The following is a 24897-nucleotide window of genomic DNA, read 5'->3' as shown; positions in this document are numbered from 1 at the left end:
TCTTTTCTGCAGAAAAAGTGCCATGATTAAAATTTAATTCAGGACTTTCCCACAAAGCAAGCTGTATTCTCTACATGCTAAGTTTAACAGTTCAGTGACATTGCGCTAAACTAAACATACAGATATTTGTATAAGAAAAAAAACAAAAAACAAAGAAAAAACACTCCATCTGATGTAAAGTTAAATCTTCATTGATACATTTAAAAAGTAGATATGACATGCCTTTTGAAATCAAAAATACAAAAGATTTTCCTTATTTTAAGGATTTTTTTAAACATGAAGCTGCATGTATTGTACAACACTTAGTGTACAATAAACTGGTAATGCACATAAAAATGAGCGCGATGAAAAGTATGAAACGCCTCCCACGTATCCCTCAGTAACAAGCCATGAACATCACACAGCCCAACAAGGAGACCAACACGCCTGGGCTACACCACATGCTCCAGGTGAGGCTTGCATACTAAAAAGATGGCAGTCAGGATGGTGAGAGGTCATGGGGAAACGCAGGGGGCTACCATGGAGAGACCAGGAAACAGTTCCTCTTCCATGCACATTGTTCTCCCTCCTCCTCTCTGAATGGCAGGAGTGAGGTGCAATTCCTGTTCGTCTGTCTGTTACAGTTGATGAGGAAAGAACGTAACAAGGAATTTAAAGACACTTAACCTCATGTACAATTTACATTCATAGTCTGGCCATGTGTACTCATAACATTACATGTAGAAATACCATTGTGCCCCGTTTTACTTGAATATGAACTAATTCTACTTTCTGGAGAGGTACGAATTTACAATGAGAAAAGGCGAAGGCAGGTGGGCTCTGAGCAGACGGAAACCATCTCTGAACATAACCTGTGTTTAATGAGCAGCAGGGCACAGCAGGATTCACTTAGGAGGTTTACAACTCAAGGGAATCATAGTACACAACATATACTGCACACTGAAGGAAAAGAAACAAAACAGGGAAAGTGTGGGTATCTCCAGAATTCAGTATCTGCAGAGCTCTGAGGTCTGATTGTCTCTTTCTATCCAAGCATTTTGGGGAGTGAGCACACGGGAATTGGAGGGGTGTAGGGGGAAACTTGTAAGGAGAGGAATCATGTGGCACTGTACAAGCAACCCAAACAAATCCACTCACATTAGCTTCAACATAAAATGCACTTTGAGATAAAACGAACAAGAACTCTAAAAATGTTTAACAATGTATGTCAAATTGAAGGTTTCGCAGAAGACAGCCTTGTACGAATGTCAGGATTTTGATCTTTCGGCCTTTAACTGACAGGTTCAGGCTTGTAAGGATGCCAAACACGTCTATGTTTCTGGCCGTTTGTCTCGTTATAAATTAGGCTGAAACGACTGAGTAAAATGTCAGTTTGGTTTTGAGTGTCCAGGCTGAAGTTGGGCAGAAGCACATTCATATAGTTACAATTCTTAAACACAATGCTTTAAACGTAAAAAAAAAACAAAAAAAAACAAAGCTTAAATGTACAAAGTAAAAAAAGTATGAAACAGACAGGTAGAGGGGCAGTCAGTGAAGCTGACCATTACAACAGTATGTTGCTGGTGCCAGATATGGCTGGTACAGGGTCTGGCCATAGACTTCTACCACAGGTAGACTTTATGACACACAGGCAGAGATGTGCTACATTAGTCATAATGCTACTGATATTAGCCACCAAATAACCCATTACAACTTAAAAATAAAAAAAAAGCTGCAATTTAGCCAGAATACTTGATTAGGAATAAAAGACAATACTGATTATAGACAAATGACAAATCAAATACTATTAAAGAAAGGTTAAGTTGACACTTTGAAAATGAATGCCCTCAAACCTTTACAATATGTCAGAATTACAGGTAAGAAGATTCTTAATCCTAACATTTAATTAGGGAGCCAAGTTGAGATGCACAGTGAGGCCAACGCACTGATTTAAACCTCTAATCGTTAGAAGACCTATGCTTAAAGTCCTGGATTAATTGCATTTCGTTTGACTATGCAATGGACTCGTTAATATGCACCCATGTTCTCCTAATAGGAAACGTGTACAATAAAACATACATGACCCCTTTTAAAATATCATATCTTACAAACAGAAGTAAAACATTTTTAACCATTTTTAAAAAACAACAAAACACCAGTTTTACCAGAAAAAAAAAAACTGCAACCAACAATAGAAACTTGACTCGGCTACGGAGGAATGCATATGGTTTTAAAGGCTACAGATTGTAGGTTTGCCAAACACCAAATCAGTGAGTGTGTGTGTGGCTAGGAGTAAACATACACACATGCACAGATTGATTTACAGGCCAGTCATTCCTGCTGATGGTCTGTAGCCATAGAGTGTTATTCGTCACGTTCAACAGCAAGAGCACCAGCGATGGTGTGGGTTTCCAGGACTCAGTCAGGGTGGAGTTCCTCTTTACCAGGTGGCATTTTCATATCCACTAAGCCAGCACCAAGACGTCAGAATTTAATGTGGAGACGACATCAAGCTCCACAGCTGGAGAGTCAGTCAAAAAGAGGAGTCTATCTGGGCGTGTTCATAGTGCGTAATTTCATTTATATATTTAGAAAATGTCACCCAGATCTTTAAAAATGATTCTCTTTTAAAGTTTTTTTTTTTTAAAAGCAATGGTGGATTTAAAACCATAAACATAAAGGAAAAATAAGAAAAAAGGCTAAAATTTTAACAGTAATGGCAATGTTGTAGTTTGTGATCCCAACAGGGCCTTTTTACACACATGTTGTTCTCAGTCTTTTCATGTTCTTCCATTCTGAGACACCGTGCTCGAGTTCAATCAGGGGGTAACAGGTCATGAAGCCGGAACCGCTCTCTAACGTGTGGCCTCACATCTTCATTCTGACAAGTTCAGTAGGCAAGAGAATCAGGAGAAGAGGAGAATACAAAACAAATTATAATCTTTTTACCGAAATGGTGTAATATTATTATTAATGTAGCTGTTATTAACGTTTATAATAAATACTGAAGGACATCTTACCATCTCTACCAACTTCTCCAGGAAGGGCACCAGTTTCAGCAACTCATTGTCATTCTTGTCCATGAACCAGCTCTCTATAGGAATCCCATTGGACAACTGTCAGGACAAAAACAAAGAACATACGTAAAATTATCACGAGTGTCTAATTTGCATTTATTCCCAACCTATATGTCTAAATTTAACAAGATATATCTCTCCCTAATTACAAAACAAATACCACAGTGTCTGATTGTACAATCATGATTACACCTTTCTGAAATAAGAGAAACCAAACATATAATGAGAGCAGTGATTGTTTAAAATAATAAGCAGGAAAGTAAATTGATCAGAAGATGAGATGTGCCAGTAACTGCCTAATTTCAGCTCAGTAGGTTACAATCATTTAATCTGAGCATCACATGGATGTGTGTGGAAAAAAGAAACAATTTGGCGATTTTTATGTGGAAGCTTCATTCAGACACAGTCAGATAGGGATGTTGACACTGATCGGCCACCATGCTGACGTTAGTTTGACAATCAGCAGATGAACCTATATTTTACCCAGAACCACCTGCACTGATTAAAAGTCAGTTTAAGGTTTGTTATAATCAGCTGTACTTGGATAGAGGCTCCATATTGTTTAAATCAATGACTGATCAAACAAGACTTCTTCATTAAAAATCTGCCTCACCCTGTGGCCAAAAACCCTTTCCAGAGCAAAACCTTCAATACAGACATGAAATGTGGAATTTTGCTCCGTTTTTTTAAATTATGCTTATTAACTAGACAAAATAAAATGTCCTGTGTAATATTTCTTTAGGTATTCACCTGATATGCAAAGGCTTGTGGTGAATTGTCGATGATGATCGTCTTTGACAGATCTCTGCCTAAGATGTTGAGGTCCTTGATGTAGTTTCCCTGGACACAGACACAATGCTCCCGAAACAACCTGTGTCTACAGTTTCATTAGGTATTGGAAGGAAAGATGGGGCAAAAAAAATTAATCAGGGACAAGGTCAGAACTATCAATGACTCAGAATATCCACATCACTGACATCTCAAAAGAAGCGCATGGCAGCACTTTACATGGTACGTTCTGAGCACTAGCTTGTTTCAGACTATCACACTGTACCTCACTAGCTGCTTTTTAGGATCCAAGATGTTGAGCAGTTTGTCTGCATACACCTTTTTAGAGGCAGTAAAAAGTATGATCTAGGAAAGAGAGAAAATAAAGGTCAAACATTTCAAATCTGACAAATCTGTGCAAGTTAATTAACAGGACTAGCTAGGTTATATTCACCTCATAGATTTGAGACATGCGTTCCAGAAACTCTCTAAAGAATGGCCTCAAGCGCACATATACCTGAACAGGACAAAGATCACTGTTAAGCTTTTATGATCAACAAACAGTATGACAGTGTTAATTGCAGATCATAACAGTGACAAACTACAAATCAAGTGCTGCAACATAAACACTAAAAAGTATGTGTTTTATCCAATATGTCGACAGCTCTCCCACTGTATATGTCTATGTCTAGTTTGACAAATTCACTTTCTTCAAGTGAAGAAAGGCTTTTTACAAATATGACATAGCTCCCCCCAGTGGCCTCATGGAAAAAAATGAAATAAAGACAAAATTCTGCAGTTACCTGGTAAATGACATCCTGAAAGAGAACAGGGAAGGTAAGTGCTGCATCCTCCAGCTCATTTAAACTGCAGTGAACCAATGTTTCATCCTAAAGAACAAAGAGAACACAAGAAAAGTCTTTGAAAATGTCAACAGTCAACAACAACAAGTTTCAATATTTAAAAAAACAAAACAAACAAACATCAGATCATGTTGTGTACTATAACTGACCAAATCTAGGACAAGAGAGAACTCAGGAGTACTGCGTGTCTTCAGTGGCAAGGCTGGCTTACGGGTTAGCTGCTCTTCGGTCAGTGGAGGGACGTGCTTGATGAAGAAATACCTACAAATCATTACATATTTAGAGTTAATTAAAACAGCCATTTAAACCATAGTATTCTAAGTAGTAGAGCACGCTAAAGTGTCACGTATGGATCACATTGTGTTCACTTTACCACATTACCATTTATGAAAACTAGAAGAAATTGTGTCCAAATTCAATTCTTTATTTAATAAATACTTTCCTAAACAACTAATTTTCCAAATATCTGCATTCTAACTTTGTGGAAAATTCTGTTAAATTGCGGCTGTAGCACTGAGGAATTTATGACATTGACAATGCAGTATTTTACTTACGGGTCAAAGACTTCCCAGTCTTCCTCATAAGATGCCTCTGGTGGTACAGCGGTGGGAGGAGAGTCAACATATGCCAGATCTGGACTGGAGCCTGGAGCTTGAACCAGAACGAAATGTTACAAAAAACAACAAAAAACTAACCAAAAAAAAAAACAAAAAACAAAAAACAAAAAAACAAAAAACAGGAACACAACATAGAGATTCACTTTATTATTACTTCAGGATGAAGTTAAACTCTTAATGCTTTCTTAGCTTTAGATCTACCTGTGAGGGGTGGAAGGTCAGAATCAGCATCAAGGTCTCCCTGTAATGTGGGAGATACCTCAGGCATGTGCGGAGGTCGCAGAGGTGGTAGATGTGATATACTAGAGTAGAAGTTAGTGGTGGCACACAGTTCTTGTGCAGATGTGGCTGTGCTGGTGGGCATCTCAACAGTTTGCTCCATGTCCAGCTGCTTGACTATTTCCTCAGCCTCCAATGCCTGGTCTGGAGAGTCGGAGCCAGAAGGGGCTGAAAAACAAATAAAAAGAAAAGATATTTCAGCTCCATTCTATCATGACTTAAAGACATACAGAAAATGTATGTAAGTGAGTAGTAGAGGGGTAAAACATGAGCATTAGTAAAACTGTAATTAAGCTGTAAGAAGGGAAACCACTGTAGTTACAACAGTGTTTAAAATAAAAGAAATAATCAAATAAAAAAATGTAAACCCAAAAACGCTGCATCTGGATGTTTTTACCATTTTTAGCTGGTGAGAAGAAGTTGAAAACAGGGGAGAAGATGGTCCCAAGAAGGGTGGTTCTGGGAGGGCTGGTGGTCACCTCAACAGACATCGTCTCCTCCAAACTGCCATTGGGCTTCTCCTTATTTCTGTCATGATTGGTTGCCTCTGCATTGGAGAGAAACAGGTTAACCAGACATTAGACAGACAAGCAGAAGAGACTAGCAATTCTTCTTTTCTTTGAGAGTCACTCACGGCCATTGATGGAGCCTCTCCTGTTTACCCTACTGATAGTCCTGCGGGGGGTGTTGGTGTTTGGGGTCGTAGAGGTGATCAGGTTGTTGTCTACGTCACAGTGGAGGCGTGTCTTCTTGGCTGGACTTTCCTCCTGCACCTAATGGAGAAAAGACATTGCACAGCATTTTATTATTTTATTAATAAAATAATAAATTGGTCAGAATTATTAAATTCTGACCAATTGTAAAACACAGCACACAAACGTTTGAGTACTATTGAGCTATGTATATGAAAATCTGTTAAATTCTTGTAGATTGTGAGATGAGACTGACCTAGGTATAGAGCTGCCACAGTTGGCCAAAAATTATACTGGATAATTTGTTCTTTAAAAACAACAACAAAAGAAAAACCTATGCTATTTAAATAGTTCGCTTTAATGTAATCTTCACATTATGTCCATTAAAGGGCAAACCCATTCAAGATGAGATTATATGCTAGTACAAATCAACATAAAACTGGTAATAATCATCAAATCCTTTCATATTTTCAGCATGTGCCCTCAGACTGTTAATGTTGGGATGGTAGGATAAATTTAGCTTGTACATTGTTAACCTAAAGCAATTCTAATACAGGGTTTTTAGACTGCTCAGAGTGCAAATCTCACACACTCTTTTCACACTCAGATGTCTGTTATTTTTAACTGTTCGATTATAGGACCACATTTAGAATATTTATTGACAGCCCTAAATAGGTACAGTATACATGTTAGTACTGTATTACTAAAATTTGGTTACATTTAACTGATATGGTGGCAGTGCAGTATTTGTTTAAAGAATTAACAGATTATCTTCTTTATCTTTTTATTATGAAGTACTTGTATAGGTGACTATGGCTTTAACCTTAAAAAACAAAGAGCAACTGTTTCTCCCCTTGCTTTTACTGGCGACGGGAAATAATGTGATAATGAGGCCAGTATACAACATCTAAATACAAAACAGTCACAGCAAGACTGGAGAAACTGTATGATGATAATGCATGTGAACTGAGCAGTCATTTGACAATTATGGACATGGACAGCGCAACTGGGAAGTAGAGATTGCTGCTCTTCAGGCTAACGCAATGCCAGAGCAGCACACTGCTGAAACCTGGTGAATGTGTTGTCCACCACCGCAGAACACTCAACATTGGACTGTGACTCTTAGCAATGCCTTTTTTTGTGTTTGCCGGGCTTGGTGTGTATTTGAGGATTTGAGAATTGTTCCGCACAAATATCGAATTGCAATTTAGTCTGGAATGGCCATCCCTACTACTTATCAGTAAATACTTAGACACAAGTACAGGAAAAAAAGTGGTGTCAGTGCATCTTTAAACATGGTCAGAGCTTGTTTTTGTGTTTCACAAGAGCGGGTTTTCCTGAGTTTCCATGACTTTTTTCCTGTTTACATTATAACGCTACAATTCACCACACATTAATTGCAGAATAGCAGTAGTGCACAATAGTAAAACATGAAACATAATAGCTTCTTAGATTTTGGCAAAAACTATCTTTACCAACTGAGGACAAGGATTTGAGAATTGTTTATATTTTTATTTATTTATCCTATATGCTCTTTAGGTTATTATTGGCTTGTAGGCATTTAGGCTTTTTATTATTAAGATCTATTTCTTATGCTGGACCTGGGTAACAATTTTCTTTCTTTATGTTTAACATGGTGAATGACAAAGTGCACCTTAAACAATCTGACTTAGAACAAAATTAATACTAAAACGCCTATCTTGAATAGTGTTACATGCAATGAATGTGTAAGACCACTGAAAAGGGACGGTCTTTAAAGGCCTTAAGATAACAATGGTCAAAAAGGCTTTGGGCAGGGGGTAAAAGTATGCTACTTGAATGAGGACTTCCAAGATGTACTGTAGAGAAAACCATTAAATGGCAACATTATGTAAATGCATCAAAAAGTCCCCATCTACTTCCAGGGGAAGAGCTCCTTTGAGGGAGTTGACTTTTCCACTTGTTACTACCTCCTGTCCCTGCACACCAACTCTGTGAGCCAGAAGCTAAAATTAGACCTGATTCTGAGTTCTCAGACAAGCTGCTGCATTCCACTAGACATTTCTTTGGAAATATGACACTCTGCACCAAGAAACACTGTGTTAACACAGAGACCTAAAAAGCACAGTGCTTTAAAATATGATTTTAAAACAGAAGTGCTAAAAGCATAAGCAACACTTTTAAGACAACCACATAAACGTGAGACGAACAACTTTGTCTTCAGCTACAATGGTTCAGTACACAGAAGGAGCATCACAACTCCACACTGAACTCAACTTAAAAAGCAGGGCAATTTGATGTGATCACAGGGGTAGTTACCTTAACTGCATTTCCTCTGATGAACTTCTTGATGGTCGAGAACAAGCCTCTCCCTCCACTAGTGGGAGTGTCCTCTTCTACTTCTGAATGCCTTCGCTTGGTCCGCGATGGGCGGCTGGCCAGACTGGGGTTTGGTTGCTGAGACGCCTTGCGCATTCTCAGCCTCATTGTTTTAGCAGTCACATGTAAGGCTGTTTAAGAAAAATCAGACATGCGGAGAGATGGCAAACACAAGGAGAGGAAGAAGAAATCAATACAACTATGCACAGTCAAGAAAACAAATTCAAGCAAATGCTTTATTGTTAAGGTGGACAAACAGGTTTTTCTAACAGTCTCAACTATTTAAACTTTCAAATGGATAAACCTCTTTTCTGCCAACATCTGGTTGCATTCAAGATCCCATTTCACTTACATCACAGTGGATCACAGCAGCCACAGCTGGCTTTACTTTCATTCGAACAGTTGAAAAAACATTACCCAAGATCTTATATATACACATTGTACTGTACAAACACACATTCATGCAGGACCGATGTTTAAGTCAAGACAAGAAAATACAGAAAGTGAATTTATTATATGCATTGACAAAGTTTCTACATGCAGCTGTCAACCACTACATATATGTGCAATAAGTTATTTTGCAAATGCTTTTATCCAAAGCAACTTAGTAAATACACTCTCTATTTGAGATTTGAATTTAATTGGCCAGTTTTATCCTTAAATATGCATAGAGAAAACAAATGATTCACAGTGAACACAAATTGTCAGCCAGGCATGCCAACCTCTTAAGCTTACGTAACAATATCTGGCTAAAAATGTGTCTGGACATCTCCACAACCTGTCAGAAACCCTGAACACACATAGCATCTTCTCAACACATACTGTCCAGGTTACATACTGCAACTGTCCTTCACTACATCCGCTTTACATTTACACAGCAGTGTATCCACGAACATACCAGAGATATATACATTGTCACTCCAATACCAACGGCATCGGATGAGAAAGTAATATTAAAGTAACGTGAAGGCAGGAAAAGTGCCTCAAAGTTGTGGCTGACCAGCATATCAACAGATCAAGAGAGTGTATTTACATGAATGTAAATATGTGAGGTCACAGTTCCAATGTGTATTGTATTGTATGTGTATGTGTATGTCTATTTGGTGGTGCTAATGAAAAATAACAGCTACAGCGGAGTTTTGACAATACAGCACTTCCAATATTAATACAATGTCTCGGGATTTCATATTTAGGACTTCTCATTCATCGTTTAGAAATGCAAAGTTACAAATGGTGCATGTGTACCATTGAAAGTTAAACTGAATGAACCAGAGTGCCTCACTGAGCTTTGACGATGTTAGTTTTACAAAGAGATGAACAATGACTATGGAAACTAACCACATGTAAAACGTGTTTACAAAATGCAAGTAATAAAAACTGCTTATAATAAGCTGATATCACGCACTACTCTGGAATATGACTTTGAATAATAATTGAATGAATGAGGAAAAGAAAATTATTTCCCTGTTCTTAACCACAGTAGCTTCCCATTGCAGAAAGTTATAATGCAGTTTATCTTAGGATTTTTCACAATTGTTTATAGTCATTTGATCTATGTGGAAAATAAATGTTTACCAGAAAATTGTGTTTTACAAGTTGTCTTAAAGATGTCTATTCTATTTAAATGTATTGATCATTTAACACACAAACAAAATAAGTTAAAATGGTATCACTGTAATACATTGGCTAATTATGTCTGTAGTAATTGTTTAAGTTCACTGCACACAATACTTATGGAGGGTTAGACGGTTGAATCACCCTTAACCTTGGATCATAATCCAGAACTCTACTGTCTATTGTCCTGCTAAGTCTCAAGTGCATTACTCTCAAATGTGGCTGATTTAAGACCTTATTTTAAAAGGTGATATTATGTCTATGTGCACTTTATTCATCTCATATTTCTATCCTCCTCTCTTACTTTGTATGGGCTGTACATGTAAGTATGTATGTACAACACATCTGGATTTCCTGTTGCTGCAATATAAAAAACAAACAAACATGAAACTAAGTGCGTGATTAAACACATAAGATATATCGTCAAAATCCTTCTCTGATCAAAGCTTGGTAAAGAAGACACGATCGCTGCTAAACCCCCAGCTAAATAAGCAATCAGCCACTAACCAAGGATCGTGCACATAGCTAAGTACGAGCGAGTGAGCGGGAAATAAGAACATGCAAACCACCGAGACCGTATGAGCGAGCTAGCTAACGTTAGCCGTGGAAACGGCGGAGAAACAAGCGAGGCCCCTGCGACAGCCGGTTAACCCTGCGAAGGATACTCCGAGGCTAAGGTTAGCTAGCTGGCTTAACAAGTGGCAAAAGCATTTTTCACAATGTAAAAATTAACTACATATAGGCAGGATACAAGTGCCTCGCTCACACCGAAAACAACGTTTATAAAAAGGTTTAGTAAACACCATCAGTTTACGTTAACAAGCTTTACAGCTAATCGAACTAGCCTAACTAACGTTAAGCTAACGCCGAGTATTAACGTTACAGGTCGGGAAGATGGCTGTATTGGTCATGGGCTTTAAAGTTGTTCTACATACCTTTATACAAGCACCGTTTCTTCTAACTATGTTGGATTGTAAAAAACTGGTATGGATAAGTTAACGTTACGACACCGGCACCACAGCTAAGATGCTGCCAACAGTAATGTCGGCATTTCAAAAACGTCGAAACAGGCTAACTTACCGTCAGCAAACCAGTGCGGCATTGTAAGGTGGACAAATAACGTTATAATGGTTAACTAACATAAAGAACATAATTTCCTAAATGATGTTAAGTTTGCTTTACAGCTTCACTCGACTGTCTCCTCGAATTTTCTGTTTACAATGCTAACGTGAATGCTTACGCTAACGGTATCTGACAGTGGAACGCGTCAGACGTAGTCAATCAAAACAGCTAACGTTAAAGCTAGCTAACGTGAACATAGCAGCTAAGTAACGATCTCCAAATTCAGTCAATTTTCTTTAGCCGTCAATACGCTACATGGGATTTCATTCATCGGTTTAGGAAACGTAGTGCGAACAGTGGTAGCTAATTGAAAGGTATTAACTAAAAAAAAAAGACGACGTTAGCTGGCTAATATAAACCTTGCTAAGTTCAGTTGTTGGAATGCCAGTGCGACATTAGCGTCAATCCGTGGATCTGCTTGACACTGATTTACATCGGTTTGCAGTAACTGTACATTATCTTAATGATATGTAAGCGTGTTATTTGTATGATAATATTTTAGTAGGCATTTGTGAAATTACCTCGTTACAAAAACCACAGCAAAGCTAATATTAGCTAAGATGTCAAGTTGACCAGGAATTAGCCAGGTCCACGGAAGGCCGTGTTTTAGCTGCCCTTCACATTAGCCACCGCTAGCTAAATATTTCACTTAGCATAGCAAGCGTAGCGTTACCTCTGCCTAGCTACCTTAGAAAAAAATGCTTCAGGCGAACAGATGTGTACAAGCAAGGACGGGAAATATTTAGCCAGCCATTTGCCACCATCAGAGTTATCTACATAAACTAAAGACCAAAGACAAATGCATGAATAGGGTTGGTTAACGACTTACTTTACAGTGATCCGCAGTATCTGGGGATAACGACTCAAAACCCACTGACCATCACAATAGAGGCAGTGGTTGTTTTCGCGATCTGATCCTGACCCGGACTTTTCCCTCTAAATCTAACTACTTAAGGGCCGTCTCCTCCGAAATGACACACGGTTGTGTTACCAGGCGCCATTTCCCGCCTCTGCTCAGTCTCTGTAAGGCAGATACCCGTATGGGACAGACACACCCCCTTACCTCTCAGAAACACCAGTCTGCGGCGGAGACGACCGCTGGTCTCTGTGTTTCCTCTTTGACAAGTGTATGACTGAATATCCCAAAGATCAACAATGGATTTATTATTAAGACTCTTAAAATGCTGTATCAATGTAATCCACTCACTACGGACAACAAAACGACGTTTCCACATCTACATGGACTATAAAGCACTGTCACAACTGACAAATGACATGAAGCATCACCTTTAATAAAATTAAATTACATTCAATGTGCCTTTCCATGAGAAACCAATTTTCCTGGCTGCACAAACAACTGTTGTAGCGTTTACTTATTTCCCTAAAGATGAGGAATTTGGTTTCCTCAGTACAAATGGTAACGGTTCAACTACATTATGTACAAGAGACCTCATTCATGGAAGCATGTGTACAGTATGTCAGTTCCATATGTGCTAGATTAATCTTTGCACACCGCAAAGGATACTAACATCGCTCTAAGTATTGCTTAAGCATCATTATTTTGCTCAGTTTGGATATTAATAAAAAGTTTCAAATGCATGCAATGGCATCATTAAAAACTGAATGAAGAGCAGTTTTGAGTGTCTGTCACAAAGAAAAGAAACTGATTTAATAGGCCATAAGAAGAGTCCTTGGCATTTGTAATGTTTTCCCACTCCTGTAAACAAAACAAAAAAAGTTCATCCACATAAGAGTCCCAAAATTATGTTAGAAAGGCAGAATGTTGAATTGGTCTCTTTGATAAACATCTCAGGTGAAGAGTCCGTTTGTATCAAGCAACAGAAACCTGAAAAAAAGTGGCAAAATCAAAACACAGTTTGTCCCTGGACGTCAGATGTGAGTCAACAGGGCTCCTTTACATCAACTGAGACAGTTATCAAACAACAAAACTCAACAGTCAGAATACAGGATATCATCTCTACTGTCATAACTTAGAAACATTAGCAAATCAACAGCAGCTCAGGACAATGCCATTATTTGTTTCTTGGTATTATGTTAACGCTGATCAGAGTTAACCTATTAGTTGAAATGTCTCTTTTTCAAAATAGTCCATGACATAAAAGATGCACCCTATAATTTCTTAAACATACTGATGCTCAAACTATTTTGTCAAAAGGGACCTTGGTCGCAGAGGAAGGTCTGTATATTTTTTAATGAATTACTGTCGCATGAGTTCCCATTCAAAGGATGTCAATGGCTTGATGTCTTTTCCCATAATCCACAGCCCGTTCTCCCTGCATGTCTCGATCGTCATCATCTGGAAAATAGACAGCGGCACAAATATTAGCCATTTCATAATAGATGATAAGCCTAATGAAGGGCTGTAACCATTTTCCATTATTAAGTGAAATATCTTAACTGTCCCTGCCATCTGACCGGTCAGAAAAATACCTAAAACAAAAGGTCACGTAGAGTGCAAGCAAAAAGAATGGGTATTAATGTTTCTTATTGGCAACACTGTAATTCAGTATGGTGGTGCCAATAAAGCTGTTTGAATTTGGAGTTTCAAACCAAAGGTTTTTTTAGGGTGTTTAAATTTATCTTGTGCAAACAATGTAGTAATCTGGAAGAAATGGATGTAGAGAATAGTATATATTATCAGGAGAAAACTTTTCCTGCATCTAGCATATTGTTAGCTTCCTTATTGATCATTATAATACAAGAGCGTGCTACAGTTTACATATACATGAAAAAATCACAGCCTACTTTAATCATTGGGGAAACATAACTGGAATTGCTTTTACAAAGATAAAACCAAAAACTGTTTCCTGTAAATGCAGTACTGTCACAGTCCAGTTAAATATTCAAATTCTAAACTAACAGGCAGTCGGAAATTCAGAGACAATCACAACAAAGAAAAACATGGGCATGCGTTTCAATATTTTAAGAGGAACACAGACACATTCACAAACATAGTGAGCTATATTTATATACTGGTCTAGATGTGGGTCAGATGTTTGGTGGGCACAGACAGGTGGTATAGCTAAAAAGAAGCACAAGCAGGAAATAAAGTACTGAATGGCAACAGAATTATTCTCACAGAACCGTAAGTTCCTGGTTCGAGTTTTCCCTACACACGAGAGAGTAACGTGTTAAGGTTGTTGTAAGGTTGTAAGGTTGAACCTATGCAATAAATATGCCTTGACGTTTCTGCTACTCACCCTGAACTGCAAATAAGCAGCCCTGCTTTGACTGAAGGTGTTTGTTATAATTCTGAAGCTTACATTGAATTCAAGGACCAAACTCAGGGTACTGTGAGCTACTCTAACTAGTGGGACAAATGCAGGGGATGGCAGAAGGACAGGGGTGGAGGGAAGGAGCAAGGGAGGAATGGTGGATACACATCTGGACAGGTAGTCCAGTCCCCCGGCCTGGCTCACCTTGAACGTCTTCCTCCCCACCATCACCATCCTCTTCCTCATTGTAGGCCAGCTCGGCCTGCTTGTCGGCCTCATACTCACCCACGTTTCCATCATCCCCATTGTAGTCCGCTAACTTAGAGCCATGTTGCGGATCTACTGGGGACTCGTTCTCATCAAAGAACCGGCCTGCAGGAGGCAGAGAAGGGCCCCATCAGGAAGGGAGGGAAGCGGAGGAAGTTGTAGGAAGACAGGGAGGAATGGTTGAAATACTGTGTACTGAATGCTTCAAGGAATAAGTGATCGCATGAAGAGGATGAGAAAAGATATCAATAGAAAGCAGAGAGCCAAATAGAATTAAATGGGGTTGCCTTGTAATGAGCGACGGTAAAAGTTCTGAGCACTGTTTTAGGTTACAGAGGCCTGTTCAATTTTAATAATGTTATAAAATAGACTACTCTTTTTGAATCTGCCTCTTTTTTTTGTCAGTGTGCAGTTCTTCTAAGAATGGGAGTGTTGACTATGGCCACATACACCTCAAGATTGTCTTTTGAAAACCATACTTTTCAATATTTTACCTGCTTTAATAATGACAAAGTGGGGAGCTTTGTCATTAAAAGAACAGGTCAACTACAGGACCATTCAAAATTACTTGGTCAAAGAGTTTTACTCCCTGATGTATAATGATTGTTTGGCCTCTTTCAAACAAACATCTGAGACATTTTATGCTTTAGTCTAGCTCAATACAGATTTAACCTGATAATGTTGACCACAAGAGGAGTGGGACTTGAGATGCACCAAGTTAAGCAGCATCTTCAGATTGCTCATGTCTAATAAGCACTGCTGCTAAAACAGAGACATCAAGTGGGTGTCAGGTGTTAATTTTCCTTAATAAGATGAGAGTATAAAAACATCTGAGGCAGTTGAATACATTGAGCTTTTTTTTTAAGTCGCGGGGCTGCAGAGGGCTAGATAGATGTTTAAGGAAGACGAAAGAACAGAATCTGAAAACAGAGCAGCAGAGCAGAAGCCAGGGAGCAGGAAAGGATCATCTGGGAGCCACGTGTGTGTTATTTGTCTCCTCTCCTCTGCATCTCAGTCCTCTCTCTACTCTGTTATGTTGAACTAGGGGTGTAACCTGTTAGCAGTGAGCACCAGTGACACTGAATTTTTTACTCTGCACACACATCACTAAGCTGAGAGGCTGTAGCTGAGCATAGAGGCAAAACTAACATAAATAGCTGTGATTGTACTCCATGAAGTGCATGATATTTCTCCCTCCCTTAATGATCAATCACCAAACAAATTAGTCAGAAAATAAACCCCCTGACCACTACTTCGTTTGTCAGTCACAGTATTCCAGTGCTGTGGAGGAACTCACTTTGGCGGTGGCGTACTGGATCTACTGGAACTTGGTCTTTGCCGTGGTGAGGTTGGATGGGGTTCGGCACCTGGGCAGGGTTTGGTGGCAGAGGAATCTCCTTCAAGTGTTCATTGTCACCCTTCACATTATCAGGAGCTGAAAGAAAGAGAGACGTAAGTACTGATGCATGATGTATCAAATCAATTAGCAAAATATTAAAATTACCTCTTCAGCTACAACTAAATAACCTTAACTGCAACATAAGCACTTCAAAAGCAGGTTAATGAATGCCTTTAAAATATTTCTAATTATGACCTCTTGTTCATAAAGTATAGTGTGATAAAACTGTTAATGTTCTTTAATGCAGCACCTGAAGTTTTGAAACATTTTACACAAGACTGGGACAGCTCAAAACTCAACTTTTAAGACTGTTTAACGGCTTTCCTTTAACTAAAGATTTAGTAATTTGCATAATAAAATAAAATAAAATAAAATAAAAAAGACTTATAATTAACAGCAACTGAATGTGGTGCATACTGTACCTCGAAGTTGTTTCTGCTGTTCTCCCAGCTCGTCTGCCTTGATACCTGCCTTATTGTCTTCTTCAAACACTATCGGTTTGTCTGCCTGTTTGATGGCACCTGGAGGTGCGACCACAGCTACTCGACCCTCAACCCTGTCCTGCTGCAGCTTAGGCTGGTCAAGGGACAGGCCCCGGCCCCCAGGGCCATCACCTGCCCCAACTCCAGGTCCAGCACCAGCTCCCAAAGCCACATCAGGGGCCTCATCATGCTTCAGAGTGATGGCTGGTTTCTTCAAGGCTGTAAATAATTAGAGTGGCGAAGTGAGAAAGTGATGGAAACTGATGTGGTCAATCTGACAATCTTATATTGTGATCATGATTTGAAGAAAACAGTACAGATTATAACTTTAGGTAATTTTACTCTTGTTTGCAAACTCGAGAAAGCCTAATAATCAGCATCACACCAACAAACCAACAGAGATGGATAAATAGTAAGGATTTATGTTTCCTCATCCTATCCCTATCACTATACTCTGTAGTAACTGATTGTAAATAATATCTGTTCTCTGTTGGGCAGTTATCCACAGTTATGGCTTTCCACTGTTTTTTTGTTTTCACAGGTTCAGTTTACATCTACCAGACTTACCAAATTGGACATCATCAATTTTTCCCACCTCACTATCTTCTATACCAGGCATGCCAGCATCACTACCAGGCTTACCCATGTCATCTGTAACAATACAGAAGAAAAGTTATTTATGTAGTACAGGTTGACATTGAAATAGTCAAAAAATTCCTAATGTGAAAATCATTTAAAACCCACGTGACTGAAAATAGTACAAAGACAATACATAAAATGTTAAGACAGAATTCTTTTTTAAAATGTTTTTATTATCTGTTTATTTTAGCGATGATGCCATCAACACTGCCTAGAAAGGTTGGGACTGTCTTCCTGTAATAAGCCAGAACTTTCCTGAAAAAGATGCTGTCTGGATGGCAGCATGTTGCTCTGACGATGCCTACAAAGTTGTACAAGATACGCATGCTCTGTGCACTAATGCACCCCCATACTATCACCTATGCTGGCTTTTGAACTGTGAGTCGATAAATCTTTTGATGATATTATATGCTAGGTCTCAACATTTTATATGCTACCTGTACTATTTTCAATGATTTGTAAATAATTAAACCATTCTGTAAACAGGAGTAACTAGAATAGTGCACTCTCAAAACAAAGTATAGTTACCCTATATGAATATGCAAGATTTATATCTACATTTGTTATGATATTATTGAAATAAAAACTCAGACACCATCACTTTACCTTTTAAATCTGGACTGTCATGTCGGTGAGTGGCCACTGTGTGGCGCTCTCCAACAATATCCACACCAGGTGCTCTGTCTGCATGTCTACCTACTAGTGCACCCTTTTGGCCATCCATTACACTCTGAAAATGGATAGGAGAATGTCTGTTTACTAAACAGGGAAGCTTCAACAGAAATAATTACAGAATACCTTATTATAGTTTAGCTATTACTATAAGTACATTTGTGTTTATGTGTATGTAATGAATGAATACTAACCTGTCTTAGTTTTGATGCTTCTTCCACCAGAGTCTTTTTTGATTCTTCATATTCGTCTTTCAGTTGTGCAATCTGACGTCCGCACTGTAAACTAGTTGACAAACATTACTCGTTAAAGTTCTCACGCTCACAGTGTGTGTGATTTCTTCCTTTTTAAAAATAATCATACTATAAAAGTGATTTTTGTAAACAGGTATTGTTTTAATTTTTTTTATAATATACATTATCTATTAAAGTTTTACATCTTTGTCTTATCTAATAAGACATAAATATATTTACTATCATAATAATACATAATCCAAGATGCAAACATTTACATATTGATTGAACACATCACAAAGTGTGTGTGTGTGTGTGTGTGGTGGTTTGGGGGGAAAGGGAGGGGCAAATGGCAGTCATTAAAACTAATGGAAAGTGCAAACAATATACCTTTCATACTCCAGTTTTCTTTCCAATGTGGTGCTGTTTTTCTTCACTTCCCTTAGCTGCTCTTCCTGCTTCATGAATTCTTGTTTCAGGTCTTTTAGTTGCTCTGTTTACGACAACACAAACGTGCACCCACACATACAAACACAAAATATTTTTGAGAGCTTTAGTTCTTGACTGCTAAACAAACTAGTCTGCTGTTAACCAACATTTCAAATTCAATTTTAAAGATTGGCTGTTTACAGAAAGTTGGCCAGACATGGTTCAAGTTCTACCTTTCAGCCTCTGGATTTCTGTCATCTGTGCTGTGACATCACTTTGCAGCTTCACCTGTTCAGAAGAAAAAAAAAAAACAGGTTCAGGAACCTTAGCAGCTACAGAAGAAGCAGCACACATGTCTGATTCATCTACACCTAAAATAATTTTTAAAAAGGTGCAATACTAAGCCATAGTTGACTAAACTGATCAACACGTCATCTATTTAGCTGACAAGACGACATTGAAAACAGGAAAACCAAGGGGAACAGGTTTGTCTTTGAGCTTCACAGCATAATTACATGGTGCCTACAGTAGTTGGAGTTTCTTAAGCTACTGCTCCCATGCAATAAGTTCCTGCCTATTGAAACCAGTGTGGTGCATTAGGTCATGCAGGTGACTAAAATATAAATAATCTGCTTTTGAAAGCAGGTTTTTCTGGGTTGTTTTTTTCACACAGTCACTGGGAAAAAAGAAACCCTAATGTACTGCATTACAACGCAACTCATTAACTGTTACGATGTAAAACGTGCATCCCACACTAATAGTCACTGTGATATTATTATCTGAAACTGTTGGCTGCATAAACCCTCAACAGGAGAAAAGTAAAAGAGAAAAGAGAAATTTGGACTTTAAAGGGCAGAAGGCAGTGAGCAGACAGAGTACACAGGACAGCTGCTCACGTGAGTAAAGTTTTATCCTGTCACACCCTTGTTACCGGCTTCTGCCTAGAGCCTGCTGAAATCAGCTGTATAGGCAAAAACATGGCCAGACTGTTCACACTCTGTATAAAGAACTATAACCCTGCATAGTTCATTCTTTGTCCAATTGGTACAATACTAGTAGGTGGAAGTCATTTATGATTCTGTCACTATTTTGTCTGCATTGCAGAACCCTCGCTGTATCTCAAGTGCATATCTGTTGATATAGGGCTGGGTTGTTGACAAAGAAAGGAGCGGAGCAACTGCTATCCAACACCTACAGAAATACAAAGCCGGATACTGAAGTTACCACCAGGAAACAAGGAAGCATAGAGTCCTCTTTATTCCACAATTCACGATTTATAACAACAAGGAAAATATCCAAGCTCTGGCCATATTAATACATTTTATCTCTAACACAAAGGCAAACAATTTAGCTGCCAAGAGGAATTTTAGTGTCAAAATTAATGAAAACACATTTGGAATAAAACAAAACTGGTCAGTAAAATATATCAGTTTGTAAAAGATCAGACTATGCCAGCATAGCAGTCAGCTAAACAGAAGGCACATTGTTACAGGGTGATTGTTTCACTATGATTTGTTTTAGCCACAGCATATGGGGTTTGGCTCACAAACAATGTGTAAGGTTAGCAGGAGAAACTGGAAACTGGGAAACAATTGTAAAAATGTTTCCATTTATTTGATAGGTTAATCTTGTTGATTTATTCATCAAAGGACTTTTTTAGCGAATGTTCAAGTACTGGATGGTTCCAATTTCTAATTGTAAGCATGTATACCCATGTATTGTCTGGCATGATCAATTACAAGCAGTAATGTCCTACATAACTGGAAAATACTGGCTGGACACCACAAACCAGCAGCACATATATTGCAGAATAAACATCCACACAGATTAAACAAATGTACTCATGTCCATCACAAACAAGTACGGCAGACTGATGCAAATTACAGGTTTACCCCTCCTGTGTTGTCTAAATCTCTGCCCAACTATAGACAGGGCTGCCTGGGCCATGGTGCAGTAAAGGAAGTGGGCATAACTTTGGGCTGAATCCATAAAGCCCCACAACTGTGTTAAAATGTGCAGATGAAATTAATCAACTGTCAACAGAGCATAAGAAAGTTAGGTTAACTTGAGCTTCTTTGCAAAACCCCAAACCCATTACTTAAATCATAGTGTCATCCTGTAAGTGCCTTAGAGGCAAAGGCTTAGTGAACGCTGTTTTCTCCAAAACCCTGAAGGCATAATAAAACAAACTAGCTGTGATTTTTTGGAAAAAGAAAAAACTGTTTGTGGAGAAGGTGAAAGTGGTTGAGCTGAATGAAACGTTGTGGATAAAAGAGACAATAATGGAAACACACCAGGGACCTCCACCCAGTTTTTGTTCTTATATTAAACATAAAACATTTGATAAGTAAAGTTACAGGCAATGGCAGGTCACCAAACCCCTTTATGACTTGGAAATCTGAAATCCGCGTTGAGCCAAATTCAATACTTGACTTGGTTGTGGTTAACTAGCTTTACCAGAGAATGGTTTTGTTAGAGGGGTTTGTCCCAGTTTGTGAAATCTGTGGTCTATGGTTACATGTTTCCTCTTGTAATGTAATGGAGACACACACCAGATTCAGGCTGGGATCTGACTTTGTTACTGTACCTTGTCATCTGTGCACTTTTTAATGAGAGACTCTCGAGCCTGCAGCTTGCCCTCCAGGACGCTGTAGTCTCCATCCTTCTGGTCGATCTGTTTCTTGTGCGTGTCCACCTGCACCATCAGCTCCGAGTTCCGCTTCTCCAACCGGCTCCGCGCCGCCTCCGTGCGCTTCACCTGCGTCTGCACCTCCGCCAGCTCATCCAGCAAGCGGCCGTGCTTGTTAGACACCGTCCAGTAGTTAAAAGACAGTACGGCGATGATCACCATCAAGAAGATAAGGATGAAGGACGGGAGGCGGCCTCCGCGTCGGTTTGCACCAAACCCAACCATTTTCAAAACACAATATAACGTTACTTCAGGTCGTTACAGCAACATACGGAGCTCAAAGAGGGTATTCTCCCGGTGTGAAACGCATCCGTCTACGTGACATGCCGTTTATATGCGGCAACCGTTCGTAAATACAAACACTATCCCGACGCACGGTCATGAATGTTCAATGCTTTTCACATTTCTACTGGTCTGTACTCTCCTTCCGCACACCAGGCATCTTCTCTGCAATTCGTCCAATGTCAGTAGCTGAAATACGCCCGCAGGGACGTGGCCTAGCTCAGCTGGCAACGTTAAACACAGCCGACGAGACGAGACGTGGACAGCTAACGTTACATGCACCGTGGCACCGAGGGCTGCGAGCAAACAAACCACACGTTAGCTAGCTCCGTGCTATCGGCCTGGAGCTGCTAGTTTGCCAAGTCCAATAGGGCGCAGTATGCTGAGCCTCTGAGCTGCTCTAATCTCAGACTTTACAACAAGATGATTTTCGATTCCGAGCTGACGTTGACGTTAGCTGCTACAACCGTTACCTCTGTCCAGCTAACCTCCTCACAGCAGCTAGCGACCCTAGATTTCAGAGCACGTCTGGACACTGGCACACAATAAAAGTAGCACCTCTTCTTGCACAGGGCGTCTGTAAACCTGCAATTTAACGAACCACATCCAAGCAAACCCGAACGAGACAGGCTTTTTATCACACTGTCCACGATTCGTTGCCCAACATGATTTCTGCGACAAGCTAGCTACAAGCGGCTCTCTATCATTTCCGCTACAAAACGACTTTCAAAATAAAAGCACGACTTTAGCCACACAAATCAACCGGTTTGTTTGTTCACATTCAATACAGTACTTCACAGCAAGTCGAGTTTTTGCTTAAGTTAAAGTACTAAGTACATGATCAAAAATGTAATTCAAGTACATTTACGTAAGAAATGTATGGAAACTGTACTATTTCAATATTGTGAGTACTGGACAAAGACCGGAAGCACATGGCTGACTGACAGTGAACTTTACAGCTACAATGCAATAAGGGTCCAGTTTGAATCGTTAATTGTTGCCTGTCTTGAAAACAAAAACCTACAAATTCATACGTACAACAGTTTTCCATTGAAATAAAAAGTAATTAAAATCAGAAAAGCACTGTGTAAACTCAAACACTTCTCTGTCGTTATGCAATGAGTGAAGATTTTATGTGTTTTCTGTTTGTGTTATGGGGTTTAATGTACCGTAGTTCAATTTTATGCAACTTATTTTAAGATTAGCCTACTAGCTGTCTGGATTCAGGTTTTCTTTTCAATATCTGAGTACTGAGGAGTAGTCTAGTTACTGACATATTGACTAACTGATTATTGACTAACTGGTTCTGCAGAGTAAATTAACATGCACAACAACAAGAACTTTCTGGATGTATTGCACTTCAGTGACCTTGGAACTTACCATCCTCCTCGTATCTCCGTTTATCTCTAATGAACAACTCCTGTGTCTCCTATTTGTTTTGGTGTATTTGATATTTTCAAAACAACAACAGAAGAAAACAATTACTGTATTCACCAAAATTGTATTTATGACAAGGCCGCATTGTTGAGTGTTTTTGACCAGCACTAGTTGAGGTGACCAGATGTTTAAAATACCTGTATGCTGATATATGGTTAGGTCCATAAATCATGGTATAATGATTTAATGATTTATGGACCTGACTGTATATGATCCCAAAACATTCGCTAAAAAAAGAACACAAACCCAGACTTACAAACCTGTATTTTATTTAACACTGAAAAGAACTGTAACACAATGAGGTAAGTTAAATAATCCACATCTGTAACGTTCTTAAACCAGCTGCACCACAAAATATTCACCACCCTGTCAGTAACAGTTCCACAACTGCAAACAATGGCTAGCAAAAATGCCCAGTCAGTTCAGTTCACAGTTTAACACAAACATATTTCTCTGTTTCTTATTAGCACAAGAGGGATACTGAAAACACAATCTCCTTTGTCTTTCAGTCACAGACCCAAATATACCAGTTGTGTATTTCTTTCTTTTTGAAGAGATGAAACTCTGTAGAAAAGATCCCCTGAGGGAGAAACATTCTTTGTTCTTCTGATGAGAAAGAAGCCACTACAGACAATGGCAGGCTCAGTCTGAGTTTGCTACCATTTCTGCTGATGACTTGGCACGGTCTCACAGGGCACTAGAAGATAGAATATGAGAGCATTTCAGTTTGCCTGCACTGCAGACACACTGTGCAAATAAATGCTCTTACACTGTCTCAAGAGTTATTAATTACTCTACATATATAGGCTGCACTGCACAGTGTGTCTGCTACACAGTGGATCTGTAATGCCCTCAGAGTTTTGACCAGAGTCCTTGTTAGGAGAGTGGTCAGAGAATAGTTTCTCTGTACTCAAGGCTTTGTTCAGAGGAAGGGGAGTCCAGTGGGTTAGTGGAGGCGCCGGTTGTTTGTGGGAGATGTTTGGGACGATGCATAGAAGGGGACGGAGATGAACTCAAAGCACCACAGCTCTGGAGGTGAAGATCCTCCTGAACACGCTTCCTGGGACTGCCTATGATATGCTGGGTCATCACCTGGCAGACACATAATTGACAAGAATCAAAGAGATGGACACCTATTGTGAGTTTTGTACATCTAAATCAATGCAATGCCTCACAAGTATCAACAGCACTGTTACATTATTGTCACACAAGGATGATGTCACTCTACAGATCTTCATATCACAATCAATTAACAATGCAAAAAAATAACTGCAGCTAATATGCTTTACACTGCTAAGGTTGAAGCTACTTTTGTTACAGTTGCAAAAACAGCTTTGTTATGCAATAATTTTGTAACACGTATGTTAACATGCAGTTAGCTCAGCAGCATGATATGTTTAGATCTGAAATCTCTGTCAAGTCTGACAAAATAGGTGTGACCTTGACTGTGAGTCAGATGTCCTAACGTACTGTAGAGGTTAAACCGTTTTAATGGTGGTGCCTTTGGTGCCACCAACTTTACATTGTAATAATATTTATTTGTTTTCTGGTGTGCTCCAGTCTCACGTAATCTTGCTTGATTTCCAATTGTCACTGTCCTACCTACTGCTAATTACCTGGATCAGGTGTGTTTAGTGAATCAGCTGATTCACTAAACACACCACATCCGGTAGTCAGCAGTGGGAAGGGCAGGGATAGCTGAAAAAAAAAACAAGCAGGTTCAAGGATCAGGATTGAGAACTCCTGACAGAGCCTATGAATAA

General features: G+C 39.1%; 3 protein-coding genes across 8 annotated transcripts in view; all 3 read right to left on the bottom strand.

The window, feature by feature from the left end:
• On the bottom strand, positions 1 to 12378 carry ctdspl2b (CTD (carboxy-terminal domain, RNA polymerase II, polypeptide A) small phosphatase like 2b). The gene is made up of 13 exons (XM_026377800.1): positions 12199 to 12378; positions 8574 to 8764; positions 6218 to 6356; positions 5981 to 6130; positions 5506 to 5751; positions 5242 to 5338; positions 4837 to 4948; positions 4628 to 4714; positions 4279 to 4341; positions 4111 to 4190; positions 3807 to 3933; positions 3000 to 3095; positions 1 to 2860 (listed from the first exon to the last, which is right to left on the bottom strand). The coding sequence occupies exons 2-13, from the start codon at positions 8739 to 8741 to the stop codon at positions 2795 to 2797; spliced, it is 1431 nt and encodes a 476-aa protein (XP_026233585.1). The 5' UTR covers positions 8742 to 8764; positions 12199 to 12378; the 3' UTR covers positions 1 to 2794.
• Positions 12379 to 12640: 262 nt separating this feature from the next.
• Positions 12641 to 22394, bottom strand: golm2 (golgi membrane protein 2). 6 transcript variants are annotated; one of them, XM_026377795.1, is made up of 11 exons: positions 21314 to 22394; positions 18960 to 19014; positions 18688 to 18790; positions 18259 to 18349; positions 17999 to 18122; positions 17321 to 17404; positions 16694 to 16972; positions 16170 to 16307; positions 14810 to 14977; positions 13592 to 13686; positions 12641 to 13215 (listed from the first exon to the last, which is right to left on the bottom strand). In XM_026377795.1, exons 1-10 carry the CDS (start codon positions 21638 to 21640, stop codon positions 13610 to 13612), a joined length of 1446 nt encoding a protein of 481 aa, XP_026233580.1. In that variant the 5' UTR covers positions 21641 to 22394; the 3' UTR covers positions 12641 to 13215; positions 13592 to 13609. The 6 variants fall into 6 exon arrangements, with proteins under 6 accessions (XP_026233580.1, XP_026233579.1, XP_026233581.1 ...); XM_026377794.1 differs by having other exon boundaries at positions 12641 to 13686; XM_026377796.1 differs by having other exon boundaries at positions 12641 to 13686; positions 14891 to 14977.
• Positions 22395 to 23404: 1010 nt separating this feature from the next.
• The window catches only part of fam189a1 (family with sequence similarity 189 member A1), a 66445-nt gene continuing 64952 nt past the window's right edge, over positions 23405 to 24897 (bottom strand). The window contains exon 12 of the mRNA XM_026377757.1: positions 23405 to 24226. Coding sequence (XP_026233542.1) covers positions 24023 to 24226 — 204 coding nt within the window. The 3' untranslated portion in view covers positions 23405 to 24022. The remainder of the gene's footprint in view (positions 24227 to 24897) is intronic.

This window comes from Anabas testudineus, chromosome 3, assembly GCF_900324465.2.
Source record: "Anabas testudineus chromosome 3, fAnaTes1.2, whole genome shotgun sequence".
NCBI classification, from domain to species: Eukaryota; Metazoa; Chordata; class Actinopteri; order Anabantiformes; family Anabantidae; genus Anabas; species Anabas testudineus.
The sequence above is the reverse complement of the archived record's forward strand: the minus strand, read 5'-3'. Positions and strand labels throughout refer to the sequence as shown.

Bases quoted from the DNA above. Each gene is read 5' to 3' on its own strand.
- ctdspl2b (XM_026377800.1), bottom strand. From the start codon at position 8,741: ATGAGGCTGAGAATGCGCAAGGCGTCTCAGCAACCAAACCCCAGTCTG. The intron at 5,752-5,980 runs GTAAAAACATCC...TTTGTTTTTCAG, and splicing joins CTTCTCACCAGCTAAAAATG to CCCCTTCTGGCTCCGACTCT. The intron at 3,934-4,110 runs GTACAGTGTGAT...ATGAAACTGTAG, and splicing joins CCTAAAAAGCAGCTAGTGAG to ACACAGGTTGTTTCGGGAGC.
- golm2 (XM_026377793.1), bottom strand. From the start codon at position 21,640: ATGGTTGGGTTTGGTGCAAACCGACGCGGAGGCCGCCTCCCGTCCTTC. The intron at 19,015-21,313 runs GTACAGTAACAA...TCTTCTGAACAG, and splicing joins AAAAGTGCACAGATGACAAG to GTGAAGCTGCAAAGTGATGT. The intron at 17,405-17,998 runs GTAAAGTGATGG...GTATTGTTACAG, and splicing joins TGACAGTCCAGATTTAAAAG to ATGACATGGGTAAGCCTGGT.